Source organism: Microtus oregoni, unplaced genomic scaffold (genome assembly GCF_018167655.1).
Source record: "Microtus oregoni isolate MIOR12 unplaced genomic scaffold, Mior012 000007F_ref0000211, whole genome shotgun sequence".
NCBI lineage: Eukaryota > Metazoa > Chordata > Mammalia > Rodentia > Cricetidae > Microtus > Microtus oregoni.
The window spans coordinates 23,469,625-23,485,457 of NW_024543066.1; the positions used below are offsets into that span (position 1 = coordinate 23,469,625).

The window sequence follows — 15,833 nt, forward strand, 5'->3', positions numbered from 1 at the left end:
GTGCAATGCTGTTAGGACTCCCTGTCTGTGGCGGTGATTCAGCAGATAAAATGCTGGCTGTGCATATGGGAGAATGGGAGATGGATGCCCAGGGCCCACATGAGGCCTGTTGGTCTTGTGCACTTCTAAAATCCTGGTGAGCTTTGGTGAGATTGCAGGTGGAGACAGAGCATACTCTCATATTTTCTGGATGTCTTGCCTGGATTGCTAGCCTGGGGCTTGCATTCATGAATGAGATTCAGCCATATAACTAAGGCTGAGGGTGAGGGTCGACACCCAAGTCTGTACTCCAATCACCACACCTACACACTGGCACGTATTTATCTGAAATCATACATACTTACAAATACACTGCACATAACATGCAGTTACATATATGTAAAAATATTAGTTTTCAGGCTGTTAATCCTGTTTACTAGTATGTTTGGGACAAGGTGTCTGCTGGGAAGAGTGTGGGCAAAACTCTCCCAAACTTTGCTGAGAAAATCACCTCAGAATGGCCTTATAGACATGCTTCTGTTTAGCAGGTTTATTTCCCTCTTAATGAGTTCCACCTCTGTGGTGAATCCCTAGGTAGGTGGAAGTTACAAAAAGAAAGTGTTTGTTCCAGAGTTTGCCAATCAGAAACCCTGAAATTAGGAACTTTTAGCTGTAGTTCAGATGAATCAAAGCTGAGGGGACAATGTTGCTCCCTAGTGTCCTATAAAATGACTCAGAAATACCCTTGAGTATAAAGAGTTTCAACATGTGCATGTGGACACACTATCAAATCTTCAAGGCCCCAAAATATGATGACTTCTGAGATTGATGGCAACTTAATGCTTAGACATGGAGTACATTTCATGTTTGCCCAAAGCAACTCCTTGGGAGAGAGTGCTATGAAATGAAATGCCTAATTTTTTTTTTTTTTTTTTTTTTACAAAAAACAGGCCATTGTACTTTAGGTTTAGGGGAACAAATGAAATAGGAGCATTAAGTGCTCAAAACAATCAGTTACTGCAAGCATCATAACAAGTGTGTGCAAAACTCGCCATTTCCCCCTCTTATGTGATTGGATGTGTGTGTGTGTGTGTGTGTGTGTGTGTGTGTGTGTGTGTGTTGCATGTGTGTGTTGCATGTGTGCATGTGTCTGTGCCTGTTGCATGCTTTGCATATTTTTTTGTGCAGACATGAGGGAAAGAGGAGGATATTGGTGTCTTGCATCATTCTCTAACTTATCCACTTGACATAAGATCTCTGACTGACCCTGGAGCTGGTCTGGCAGCCAACAAGTCCAATTGGTAGCCTGTTCCACCCACAGTACTGGGGTACATGTGCATGTGTCCATGCCCAGTTTTTTATGTGGATGCTGAGGATTCAAACTCAGGTTGATCTGTGTTGGCAGCAAACATTCTTATTGACTGAGCCATCTCCCAAACCACTGGCTTTTTAAATTTTTATTTTTAAATAGAACTATGAGTGAGTCTTCACTGAATGTTACATAGATTGAGACAAGTTGAAACTACCAAAGTAAAAACTTTTTAAAACAGGGGTCAACGTTGAATTACATAAATGCAAAAATGTCACTTAGTGCACAAATAACAAATCTTTCAAGAAAGATGCTCTAAGGACCAAACTCACCCCTCACTGCATGTTTTTATTCTAAAGGCTCTCTGAAAACCCTCATGTTACAACAGAGGACACGACCACCACCTCTGCTATTAAGGTAAAATTCTCCTTTGTGAAATTTGTTTCCTTATGAATTTTGTTAAAATGCAGCAGTACTCTACCTATCACAGATTTATATGGAAATTTGGTCAGAGAAAAGTGTTTGGTATCAGTGAACCATCCTTTCTGTAAATTCCAGTGAGCATTAAGTTCTTGCAGATAGCGGTGGCCCAATAGGAGAATGAACTGGAAACACAGGGAGGGAAAGATTGAGTGCAGTTCTCATATATTAGAAGATGCCTGGTGCTTGATCAAGGATGGTTTGCAGAAATAGATACACATTAGACTGATTTTAAAAACAACTGTGGAGGCCGGGCGGTGGTGGCGCACGCCTTTAATCCCAGCACTCAGGAGGCAGAGGCAGGCGGATGTCTGTGAGTTCGAGACCAGCCTGGTCTACAAAGGGAGTTCCAGGACAGGCTCCAAAGCCACAGAGAAACACTGTCTCGAAAAACCAAAAAAAAAAAAAAAAAAAAAAACAACTGTGGTGATACATCTGAATACATTTTAGAGGGTCCGGTTATTGTAGTGGTCCAGGCATCACCCAGGTGCCTTTTCTCCCAGCATAATTGCAGGTAGGTTTTCTCTCCCCTTGGATATTCCTATTTCACGATCACAGATAAAAGCATCTCCTCTGTTTGTCTCTTTTCTTCTGTATTTACATTAGCAAGAAATTTTGGAAATTTAGCTATTTGTAATCTGTTCAACCAAGTTTTCATTATGAAGAGATTACAGTCTGTTTTCTATTTGATTCCACTAGGAGGATATTGACAACTCTTCCTCCAGGTACACGGTAAGTATTTTTCCCCAATTAGCCAGCAATTGTAGATGTGAAGATTCAATTACCATATAGTAACACTTTGGTTTCTGGATATTTGCTCTGTATTTGACAATAATATACACTCTGATTCTTTGTATCATGTTCACCTATTTAAAATATCTTATGGTTATACTTAGCATTTATGTGTTCATAGTAAAGTGACCTCATCACTGTGAGCTGCTGGAGGTTAGGAATCCTGTTTGTAACCTGGAGCCTTAGAGTAAGTGTTGTGTGAATCAGAAGTTGAATATTAATGACTTTTGAATGGGACTCAGCAGAAAAATGGGTTTCTATAAAGCAGTTTCACAGATACTATGATATGGAGGACACTAGTAAGTGAGAGTATATTTATAAGTTGAAAATAATATACATTTTGCCTCCCAAACATAGACGAGAAACACTGATGAAGGGGGGCTATTAAAAGTAATAATCATCTCAAATAAGATTCAGAAAATTTAAAATATAGTGAGTTAAGTTTAGTCTCAATCACAGGGAAAGGCCAAATTTCTCAATTCATGATTTTCTCAATCTAGCTAGTAAGGAATAAAGTAGTTTTGATATTGTGCACCTCAAATCAAGAGTTCATTTCCTAATCAAACTAGGAAAATTGATCCTCTGTCTTTTCATTGCAGATCATAGAGAAAGAAATGTTGTATTCCAAGAAGATCGCTGCAATGAAGAAGCGGGACCAAGCAGGTCTTAGCAGATCAAAATCAATGATAGACCTAAGTACTCTGGGAGAGGCACTCCCTGAAGTCTCTAAAAAGAAATCATGCTTGATGGTAATTCCTATTAATTTAAAAAGTAACATATTTGCCTGTGAGGAGAATGTTGACTTTGTGTTTCTAAGTCTGTATAGTTGCAAATCATGTCAGGGAAGACAAAGCCTTGAACATACCTTTCACCTCCATCATACTCTCATTCCTACGAATACCCATGCTAGCCTGTCCCCTTCTAAGACAGTAGTTCTCAATATTCCTTATGCTGTGAACATTCAACACAATTTCTCATGTGGTGAGCCTAACGGTAAAATGATTTTTGCTGCTCCTTCATAACTGTAATTTTGCTAATGTGATGAATCATAATGCTGATATCTGTGTTTCCACATGGCCTTAGATGATCTCTGTAAAAAGGTCCTATGATCCCCAAATGGGTTCACAGGTTGAGAATCCCTGTTCTAAGGTGTAAGTGATAGCAAATTAGACTATGGAAACAAAAATCAGAAAGTGAGTAACTTTTATCACAGTTGTGGAGGACTCATGAAATACAGAGAATAAAAACTAAAGACTCCTGGAGTCATAACTGTCAACGTGAGTGCACATAACATACATACAATGTTTTAAACTGATTTATTTTATGTGTATAAATATTTTGCATGCATTCTCTCCATTCACCTTGTGTGTGTGCTGCCCACAGACACCCAAGACAGCATTCGATCTCCTGGAATTGGTGTTCCAGATGGTTGTCAGCATATGTGTGGGTGCTCGAATCTAGTCCAGGTCTCTGCAAGAGGAACAAGTGTCATAAACTACTGAGCCATCTTTCCAGTCCCCAGAATGAATCTGTTTGGTACACAAATAGAGTATATCATCAGTGGAAATGAGTAGTCAGTCTCAGGATGTTTACTAAACTGCTAGCCTTAGGCCACTTTGACACATTGAAATCCAGAGAACACAGAGGCAGCACAAAGAGCAATAGGAGGCTGGGCATGTTGGTGCACACCTTTAATCCCCGTAATCAGGAAGCAGAGGCTGACTGTTCTCTGTCAGTTCAAGGACACCCTGGTCTCTATTTATTTGAAGGATGGGGGGAGGCAAGGAACATGTGCACCAAGCAGAAGTGTGGAGGTCAAAGGATAATGCATATAGGAGTAAGTTTTCTCATTTCAGGCTCAGGTATCAAATTCAAGTTGTCAGTCATGCTGGCAAGTGCCTTCATCCATTTAGCCATCACACTGGCTCTCTGATTTACACTTGGACTGAAATTTTGTAGCACTCACACACACCACCAGCACCACCTGCACTACCACCACCATCAAACAAGAGAAAAAGAGTGACAGAGAGAGAAGGGATATCATGTGTTTGAATACTTTGTTACAATTTAGGAGATTGGTTAACCTTTGGGATGGGATTTGGTCTGGTTAGCAGAAGGTTGTCTGTGGTGGGTCTTAATGGTTATCACTACTTCTGGAATCAGTTCTGAGTTGTCTCCTTCCCTGTCTACCAGCATGTGAGAAGCAATAGACCGTTGCCACAGACAAAGCTTCCCTGTTTGCTTTACCTACTTCAACTGATGCAGGGAAAGTCAGTCAGTTAGAGCAGGGAAGGCAAACAGTAGTTCCCTGTAGACATGAGCCTCTCTCCCTTGCTTAAATAATCTCTGTCAGATATTTTGTCACAGCAACTATAAAAGTAATAGCCTTCTTTGTTTTTTATTTATTTATTTTACTTTTTCTCTTATTCTTTAAGACAATCTTTTTTATTTTACATACCAATCCCAATTCCCTCTCCCTCCCTTCTGCCTGCTCTCCCAACTCCCCACCACCCCACTCCACACTATCCCACTCCCCATTCATTCCTCATAGAGGATGAGGTCTCCCACAGGGAGTCAACAAAGTCTGTCATATCCCTTGAGGCAGGACTAAGGCTATCCTCCCTGTATCTAGGCTGAGCAAAGTATCCCTCCATAGGGAATGGGTTCCAAAAAGCCAGTTCACACACTAGGGGTAAATAAATACTGGACCCACTGCCAGTGGACTAACAAAACTGACCAAACCATATGACTGTCACCCACATTCAGAGGGCCTAGTTTGGTCCTGTGCCAGTTCCCTAGTTGTCAGTCAGGAGCCAGTGAGCTCCCACAACCTTGGGTCAGCTGTTTCTGCAGGGTTTTTTCTTTCTATAATCGATCTCATATTTGATCACAAAGCAAATCTCAACAGATTAAAAAAAGTGGAAATAACCCTGTGTCTTATTGGATCACCTATGGGTTAAAGTTAGAATTCAACAACACTAATTGCAAAAAGACATTGTGTCTTTTTTTCCATCTTTCCATTATAGAGAGGTAGCAAAGAACAGTAGAAAAGAAGGCATAAAGCTGAATAGGTCCCCTTTTAAGATTCTCAAACTCTGGGCCTTTGACTAAACCAATGGAAGCAAAAGTTTCAGGATATCAGCGGTTATAGTGATAAAATTAGCCTGAGAAAACAAACATTTGGGGACTCTAAATCAAGACCCTGACATTAACAGATAAGTTCTAAAATGAACAAAAAATAAGTGAAATTTTCAATGAAATCTAACATCTCAAAATTTCCTTAAAGGTTGAAACAAAGAAGGGAGAAGGTTTCCTTCCTCCATCCAATATGCATGACATCTTGCCCCAGCCTCCTGCCCATGCTGATGCCACATCAACTTCTCATGTTAGTGAAACAGGTGACAATCGTCAGTCATCCGAGGAAACTACTGTTAACACCACCAGCGTGGATCACACACCTTCTCTAGGTACTTATACTGGGCATGCAAGGGGGAGAACACATGCTGTCCCTGAGCTTGCTCCTGGTAGCCACACTGGTGACACCATGGACCCTGTGCAACATTCTGACCCTGTTCTTGATACCTGCTTAGAAGAGAACACAGTGTCTTAGCTTCACTACTGACCAGAAATCTGCTCTTGTTTGTATCCCAGGTGACGCGTTGGACCCTCAGAATGCCCATATGCGGGTTCTTGCTTCAAGTCCTGCTCATGGCACCAGCTATGCAGCGAATACTCCCGTCATGGTTTTTCCAATTTGGGCAGCAACCACATCCTTGCTCCTCCTAACATCGTCAATGTGGTTGCTGCAGTTGGTGGCTTTGACGATGCCGTGGGTATGGAACCTAATTTAGAAATCCTGCACAGTTAAAGTTAAAGGAGCTTAACAAGGTGAGTTAGACCACACCAATGGCTTAAAATAGATAAATATTTCTGTGCGGGAAATCCAATTCTCTTTGGCTCTAATATGCATGATGATAAATAAATTTCATACTTTGTATAGGACTCTTTAGATATTACCTATAACTAGAAAAAAATGATTATCTTTTCTAGTCATATTGAAAATGCATCACATAAAATTAACAAAATCAGTTTAGTCCAACCAAACTGATCAAGTAAAGTTGGTCAGCACACAGTTGCCTCCCATTCTGGAATGAGGAAATGATTTTCACTCTTAATGTGAAACTTGTATTTTCTGAATGGCTAAGCAGGGAAATGTAACTGTTAGATATTAGTTGTTATTTTTCTGTGTCCATACACTGTGACTTATGTGGACAGCATTATTTTGGAAACAAACACCCCAAAAGAAACAACCTCTGAGAATAAAACCAATGAAACAAGACTCCACATTCTCACCATTCTCAAATACAATGATACTCATTGTGACATGACACTACATAGGATTCTACGGGTGATGCTTCTGTTACTGCTCATCTTGACGATGCTACCAATGATGTTCTTGATACTACTGATAATTCTTGCTTTTCTTTTTAGTTTCTGCTGAACAACCTATGAGGAGCTCCTGTCATCAGGTGTCAGAAATATTTTTTGAGGTTTTCTTTCCTTTTATTGTTTGAAGAATATTTTCAGTTTACTCTTTGACATTTTAATGTATGTAATTCAGATCATCCATGTTGCTCATATCCTCCCCATTTCTGTCATCTGCCTCCATCCCATCCCCTAACTTGTCTTCATCCCATTTTTGTATCATTTATCTTAAGGAGTAAGACTTCCAGTAGGATCCCCCACAGCCAAGTGCATGTGGACATTATCAGTTGGACCAAGTGAGTTATTAAAAAAGGGAGGGAGACATAACATCCATCTTTCACCACTTTTGCAGATAAATTACATATAGTGTTTTGTTCCTTGAATTACTGGCCAGGCATTAAAACATTAAATCTTATCTAATTCTATAGACCTTATTATGCTTTCAGTACATGTAAAGCTTGCTAAACTTTCATTCACCTATTTAAACATGTACTGTACATGCATCCCCAGAGAGAGGACACAACTCAAGGGGATACACAATTCAATAGAAATTTGACTTTATCTAGTGGAACATACTGATAAATTCTGAAAGATAAACAAAAACACTTTGCTACTTGGACTTTCTCTCTTAATCCTTGATCAGAAGCCTCCTAGTTGTGTGGAATTCTAAGGAGGTTAAGGATCTGTAATGGAGAGTTGAAAGGAGCAAAGGGTCAAAAGTATTTCCAAGAGGTCAATAAATTCATTATTCTGCCATCCGATAAAATATTGAAATCAATTTCTGCCTAGAATGAATTTCGTGACATTTCCAGAAAATGAGTAGAGTTGCTCATTTGTAACAAAAGATTACAAATATTAGATGCTGAGTTTGCCACATCTTTATGAATACAAATATAGATATGTATGGGTTCCTTGGCACCCTATTGTTCAACATTCAGGAATGAAAAATTCCACTGAGAATTGTTGAGGCTAAGAGGCTCAGCTAGGGTTAGAATATAAAAATCAACATGGCATATGTGTGTGGGGGGGTTATGTATGTATATATGTACAATTAAAATACCTGGTCCTTTAAATGAGCTCAATTGTAGTCAGAATGCATGATTTTAAAACTGTATTTTTAAGGAAGCATGTGGAATATACTGCAGGGGAGGAAAGAATACTATCAAAATATATCATAAAAATAAACTAGAATGTATTTCTGGTAGCATATAGTAATCTAGTTCCTTCTTAGTTCACCTCCTTTTGTAGTATTCTAAAAAACCTATTAACCTGTTGTACATTATTTTTAAAAAATTAAAGATATTAAACACCTTTAAAAATGATGTTTTTATGATGTTATTACATTGGCTTTCAAGTGACAATCTGTCAGAAATATTTTATAAAATTTAGAAATTTTCCTCATTTAGACCTTGGGAGCTCAGTCCAGTGCTTCAATGTGGGTCTCTGTCTCCATCTCAATCCATTGCCAGATGAAGGTTCTATGGTGATATGCAAGATATTCATCAGTGTGGCTATAGGATAGGGCCAGTTCAGGCTCCCTCCCCTCAGCTGCTAAAGGAACAAGCTGGGGACATCTCCTTGGATACCTGGAAACTTCTCTAGAGTCCAGTCTCTTGCCAACCCTAAAATGGCTCCCTTAATTAAGATATATACTTCCCTGCTCCCATATCCACTCTTCCTCCATCCTCAACCGTCCCATCCCCCCAAGTTCTCCCCATCCTTCCCTTCTCACTTCTCTCTCCCCCTCTCCCCTTACTCCCACCTTACCCCCACCCTCAAGCTCTCAAATTTTCCTGGCTATCTTGTCTACTTCCAATATCCGGGAGGATAACTACATGTGTTTCTTTAGGCTCACCTTCCTGTTTCGCTTCTCTAGGATCACGATGTATAGGCTCAATGTCCTTTATTTATTGCTAGAATCCACTAATGAGTGAGTACATACCATATTCATCTTTTTGGGTCTGGGTTACCTCACTCAGGATAGTGTGTTCTATTTCCATCCATTTGGATGCAAAATTCAAGATGTCATTGTTTTTTACCACTGAGGAGAAAGAACATGAGCAAGGAAGTCAGGACCACAAGGGGTGTGTCCACCCACTGTGACAGTGGGTCTGATCTAATGGGAGCTCACCAAGGCCAGCTGGACTGGGATTGATGGAGCATGTGATCAAACCGGACTCTCTGAACATGGCTGACAAGGAGGGCTGACAGAGAAGCCAAGGACAATGGCACTGGGTTTTGATTCTACTGCATGTACTGGCTTTGTGGGAGCCTAGTCTGTTTGGATGCTCACCTTCCTAGACCTGGATGGAGGGGGAGGACCTTGGACTTCCCACAGGGCAGGGAATCCTGACTGCTCTTTGGACTGGAGGGGAGGGGGAGGGGGAAAAAGGGAAGGGGGAGGGAAATAGGAGAGGAGGAGGTGAAAAATTTTAATAATAATAATAATAATTAATAAAATTCTTACTCTCAGAAAAAAATTAGAAATTTTAATGTTAAATATTTCTCTGAAAATTGATACAGTATATATTGAATTTTGTATATAAGTTTTTAGTAGCTTTTCATTAAAATGTACTATGAAAATATTTTAAACTGTTTCCTTGTATTGTACAAGCTGATGGCATGACCTCTTGGTGACATGTTTAAGGAGAAAGCTTCCATTATACCTATCAGAGATAGAACAAACAGCGGCATATCAAATCACCCAGAGCAGAAATAGATGTTGGTGAACATAGTCAACTGCACCTGCCTATGAGAGAGCAGAAGCAGAGCAGAGAGGCAGATGGAGAGAGACAGAAGAGGGGACACAGAGAGAGGGAGAGCAACATAGGGACAGGAGGAGACAGATAGATAGGTTTAGAAAGAGAATGAGAAGCTGGGAGAGGGATGCTTCTGAACTAGAGGGAGTTTAGGGTAGGAAGCAGGGTAGAAGTGTTGTATCATTTGTTCTTTTTATTTTTTTTTTTTTAGTTTTAGAGATGGTTACAGTCCAGAGATTGTCTTGAGTCTTAGAAGAGATGTTGAACTTTTGAACAGTGTCGAGACTGAGAGACTCTGGAGACTTTGAAGCTGGACTAAATGCAGTCAGCATTGTGACATTGTGAAAGAATGTCTGGAAGAAACTACATGAAGCTGAAAGAGTTGATCGCCTAAAGCTGCAATGATGTGGAGGGGTGGGAATGTTGCAGGTCCAGGGCCCCTTTACAATTTATTTGGGGCAATCTTTAGCCTGGTAAATAGCTATTCCTTACTCTCTGTGTGTCAGACCAAACATCCTGACAAAGAGATAGAAACCGTTTGGAAGTTATGAGCTTAACAAAGTGCCAGTTCTCCTCCCCTAGGAGTAGACCTTGAGAGTTTAATGCCCCAGTCTCTGTTTTAAGCTAGTTGTTGGGATATGATCTCTCAGCTTCCTGTTCCTGCTGACACGTCTGCCACTTGCCGCCATGCTTTTCCACCACGATGAACTCTTATTCTTCTGGAGTGAAAATAAACTCTTTCTTCCACGAGTCACTTCTGGTCACGGTGTTTTGCCGCAGCCACGGAGACATACTAATGCTTTGTGTCCCTCTGTAAACCTCTTTCTGCCTCCTTCTACAGACCAAGGAATCTGAATCATTCGCTCAGGTCCCCACATTTCCCACTGTCAACTCTACTGAGATATTGTGGGAGAGTAAAATGACTAAAGGCTGTCCAAAGACCTGCCCACTGACTCCCTCCGTGTTCTGATCATATATAAGAAAGGCAAGCCAGGCGTGGTGGCTCACACCTTCACTCAACAACTGGGAGGCAGACGCAGGTGGATCTCTGTGAGTTTAAGGTCAGCCTCGTCTACAGAGTGAGTTTCAGGACAGCCAGAACTGTTACACAGAGAAACTCTGTCTCAAAAAGGAAGGAAAAGGGATGGATTGAAGAAAGGAAAGAAGGAAGGAAAGAAGGAAGGAAGGAAAGAAGGAAGGAAGGAAGGAAGAAAAGCTAAACCTCAAGGTTGATCCTTTAAAATTGGATCTGTAAACCCTGTCTGAAAGAGCGATTGCAGTCAAGAAGCCTTAGAGATGTCCAGTACATAATAGGTGATCAATAAATGTCACTTATGGAGCAAAGAATCCTAAGTGAAAGGCTTACAGATTTCAATAAGATTAGGCTCAAATAGCCGTCTTGAAAAATAAGCTTTGGGAATTATTAGAGCTGTTTTCTTTGTGGAAATCTATTGAACATAGTGGAGTTCTGTCAGTCTTCGAGGTGACAGTATTTTACTTGGCATTGAACTTCCTGTCTCAAGCCACCACGAGTGTCTAGATACAATTGCTCATGTTTTTGTGCCTACATCCTCAGCATCCTTGCCCAGAACCTTCTGCCAGTTGATCCTACCCTTCCTATGCATCTGTAACAGAGGGACCCCATGATTAATCATCTGTGTTCCCTAAGAATGGACAGACAGAAAGAAAATCTGAATGACAGAAAGTAGCAGCCAGACTTTCTCGGCTATCGGGCTATCTTTGCTTTATAAAAGGGGCAATGATTTCCTAAGAATCCCCCATTTCCATGAAGTGTGCATAGCCAAGGGAGTCTTGAATTCACAGCTAGCGTCTGAAGCAAGGTAGGGTTAGGTCCTGGTGCAGGAGACATTGAGAGCCCATCTTTTCCCATTTCTCTCTTTGTTACCCCTACGCCATGAGGGAAACAGACCCGTCACAGGGCTCTGCTCCACCGCTGGCCCCAGCGATGGGGCCCAGCAACCATCCACTGGAGCCTGGGAAACTAGGAGTTATTATGTCACTACCTGACTAATGATAGTTGTCACTGCTCTCGAGGTGGTGGGACCTGGGAGAATGGAGCCAGTAAATGAGGAAGACTAAAGACTCATGCACTGGCCATGAGTTCAGAGCCTCAGACAATCTATACTCTGAGGGTTAATAAAGGTCACATGAATTAAGGTCTCATAAGTCCAAGCTGTATGCAATCACAAGGACGAGCAACCATGTTTTCCCATAGAGTCATATCAAATATAGTTTAAACACTTAATTGAATAACAACAGGAAGAGATATGAGCAATCCGAAATACATTCACTCGTACCCACTATACCTGAGAGGAACATGGAGACATCCCAAGAACAATTCCATATTTTTTAAGAAACTAAAGTCACAAGATTCTTGTCTTATTTTCTTGGCGTATTCTCAAAAGCACTCAGAATTCTCACATGACTCACATACTCACATACGGTTGGGCAGTATTCCAACAAGTAACAATACATATTTGTTCTGCCTATGATCCTGTAGGATTAAGGATGACTCGGATGTTTTAAGTGCTAGAGATACTTGTGTGCAACCAGCTGGGGAACAAGAAAGAAAGGGACTAGGATGAGAATTGTGTCCTCACCATCCCAGGTACTTTGCCTTTGTGAACACATAAGCACTTGAAGTAAGTGGAAGCCAGTCCTGGACATGGTGCTTGAGTTTCCGTTTTGGCATCTGTTAAAGATGTATACTATGGAGTTGCTATAAAGGCTGGATGGAGTGGGTCTTGGTGGTGTATCAGGCTCCAGATAATCAATGTATCCTGTAGTCCAATATCTGTAATCGTTACCATTATCTAGACTCCTAACATGGTTTAAGAGCAGAGGTGTCGACACTGCCCCTTGCTTTGCATCTAATTTTGGCAACTGGTTTTAGTTATTTGGATGCGGCCCTTTTCTCCTCTGGTAAATGAGGTATACGCATGTGGTCACCATGTAGAGGTTTTCACAGGACTCCTGTGGTTCAATACATCTGCTGCAGAGCTGGGAAAAAGTAAATATTTAAAGAAATATTAGTTCTTTCAAAGCCTTTTTTTTAAATATTTGAAGCCTGGAGGGCTTTCTTCTTTCTTTATTGTTTGAGAATTTCATATATGCTACGATGTTCTTTGATCAAATCCACTCCTCATTTCCTCTCAGACACTCCCCTATCCCAACCACTTTTCCCTCCCAAATTTATGTGTGCTTTCTTTAAACTCACGGAGTCCAGGCCGGGTGATGGTGGCGCACGCCTTTAATCCCAGCACTCGGGAGGCAGAGGCAGGTGGATCTCTGTGAGTTCGAGACCAGCCTGGTCTACAGAGCTAGTTCCAGGACAGGCTCCAAAGCCACGGAGAAACCCTGTCTCGAAAAACCAAAAAAAAAAACCTCACAGAGTCCACTTAGATTGCCTGTATGTGTATCTACTGGATCATGGGCAGCCCCTCAAAGGCTGCATCCCTGAAAAAAAAACTGACTTTCCTTCACCCCAAAGCCATCAGTTGCCAGTAGCTCCTCAGCTAGGGGTGGGACTTCATGAGTCCCTCCCCACTGGTGCTGGATTTGAGCTGGTTCAGTCTTGTGCATAGTCACAGCCACTGTGAGTTCATAGGAGTGAATTCTGTGGCGCACACCTTTAATCCCAGCACTCAGGAGGCAGAAGCAGGGAGATCTCTATGAGTTCAAGGCCAGCCTGGTCTACAGAGCTAGTTCCAGGACAGGCTCCAAAGCAAAAAAACAAAGAAAAAAAAAGACTGCACTTCTGAACCGGTGCCTCCCCTAGGTAGCTAAGCACTCTTGGCTCCACGCCTGCTCACAGAGGGCCTTGGGAGTTAGAAGGCAGAATAATCTATTTCACAAAGCTGTGCTGTTTTATGGAGACCAGATCAGGTGGGTCTAAAGCAGGAGGGGATCTTGTGGGTGGGGCTGTTCCTAGAAGTTACCCTCCCACCTGGCCCCACCTCCTCTTACTACCAGCCTGGGCCTGCATCTCAGCCATGCTCCATTGGAACCCAGCACGGGGCAGACCTACTTCTTTGGCTCGTTCTTCCCTGGCCACTTCTCCCAACCAGAAGGAAATAGGAAGTCCATCACTCCCTGTCATTCATTCGACTCTTGCAAAAAATGTTTCTCAACCAAGTTACCCCAACATGATTATGTGACAGGATTCAGACATGGCAGGAGCTATCAGCCAGACAGGACGCACACAGCTCCTGTTGCCAGAAGGCCACCTAAGCATGAGTGATTTCTTTTCACGAAAACCCCAGTTTTCAAATTTTTTGGCTCTGTAACTTGAAAGTCATCGTATTCAATACTCCAGGGAAGTAATTAAAACTAAAAAGGTATTTATTCAGGTGAGAAATAGAGAGGACTGGAAGCTGAAACCGGAAAGTTTTCACTGAATTTGAGCTTCCCAAGAGAGCAAGGAGTGCCAGAGGCTGTCATCCCAGGACTCCGCAGCCAGCAGCTCCCCTCACAGACAGCCTGCAGCCATCGTCCCCCAACAAAACCTGTCCTCTAGTGAGTGGTGCTGGTCACCCTCAGAACAGTGATATCTCCTGTTCTAGAAATCCCAGCTGCCTCTTGGGTTCACACAGGAATCTCACCGAGGGCATAGTTTGCTCTTCTGGGCAAATACATTGGGATCAGAAAGCCAAGTTTCTGGGTCTGTACAACAGATGCTTACTTCTCCCCACTGAGCTCCCCGTCAATGGCTACAGCAAGAAGACATTCGTACCTCCCTACTGACACATACTCACAGGGTGTCACACATACTAGACATATAGACACAACTACATCACATCAGACACAGACACACTCAATTACATACAGACACACACATATCACACACAGTAGGCACACACAAATACAAACAGTTATATAGGCACAAAACATACAGATGTACACGTGAACACTAAAATACAAACACATATATAGGTATACATATATGTAAAGTACAAAATCACACAACACATATGTAGATATACACACAGAAATAGTCCTAGACACTGCACACACACACACACACACCTAGATTTGGGGTGGCAGGAAATAAAAACTTGTTCAGCTGAGAACATCTGCTTAGGGTTCAGAGAAGTGGCAACCCAGAATGCAGGTGTTTGCCATCTTTGGAAAAGCCAGTGTCACCTCCTGATCTAGGTTTAGGGTGGAATTGGAGAAGGTCAAAGGTAGCATGAGAGAGAATTTGCTGATTTGGATTGAGTCCCATTGGCACACAGCCAGTCAACGCCACCATATCCTCAGGAGGCTCCTGAAACCTCTACCCTGATGGCCGCAGAGAATAGGGACCCATTCGCAAACTCAGTGACCATTGCCCACGCTGAAGAATGCCACCAGCTTATGCTCCCACTTCCTGTTTCTGAGCAAAGCATGGTAAGTGGTGAATGATTCCTTCAGGATTACTAAGGACCAGAAGACCACTCAGAAGACCATGCTGAATAAGCCGTTATCCTGCTGGATCTTGTAGAAGATACAATCCCTCCCATATCTGCAGGCCAGACTTCAAAGAAAGGGAATTTGCTGGCTCCCTTTTCTTCTACCCCATGAGGGTCAAGTGCAAGGATCTTTTTTAAAACCCCAGTGGGAGCTATTTGTGTGGCGTGCATCCTCTTCGGTCTCATGCTGGCAAACTTTAGTGCTTCCCAGGAACAGAGTGGAAATGTGGTAGCATTAGGGCCTTCCGAGGCTAGGTCACAAAAGAATTCAGTTTGGCCTCTACCTTGCTGGCTTGCTGTCTAGCTGGTTGTGATCTGAGCAAACCCTGGTGGCAGCAGCCGCAGCCATGCTCTGGTCTGTGAGTGGGGAGGGCTAGGAGTCGACTTCAGTCCCAGCATCCCCTTGCTTCAGCTGTCAGAGAGGTGGAAAGAACTGGATTCTGTGTCACTGGCTCAGAAAAGTGATCCAGAATTCCTTGAAAAAGTCACTTTTATGTGGAGCATTCTGAACGGTGGTTGGCTGGAACTTCCTGACTGTGGGGAGTTGGAATGTTGCAG

At 42.2% G+C, this 15,833-nt stretch overlaps 1 protein-coding gene across 1 annotated transcript in view; it reads left to right on the top strand.

Moving 5' to 3' along the window:
- The window catches only part of Ankrd30bl (ankyrin repeat domain 30B like), a 29,707-nt gene extending 23,279 nt beyond the window's left edge, over nucleotides 1–6,428 (top strand). Inside the window, exons 7-10 of the mRNA XM_041655915.1 lie at nucleotides 1,648–1,705; nucleotides 2,468–2,500; nucleotides 3,160–3,309; nucleotides 6,261–6,428. Coding sequence (XP_041511849.1) covers nucleotides 1,648–1,705; nucleotides 2,468–2,500; nucleotides 3,160–3,309; nucleotides 6,261–6,428 — 409 coding nt within the window. The remainder of the gene's footprint in view (nucleotides 1–1,647; nucleotides 1,706–2,467; nucleotides 2,501–3,159; nucleotides 3,310–6,260) is intronic.
- Nucleotides 6,429–15,833: the final 9,405 nt, after the last annotated feature.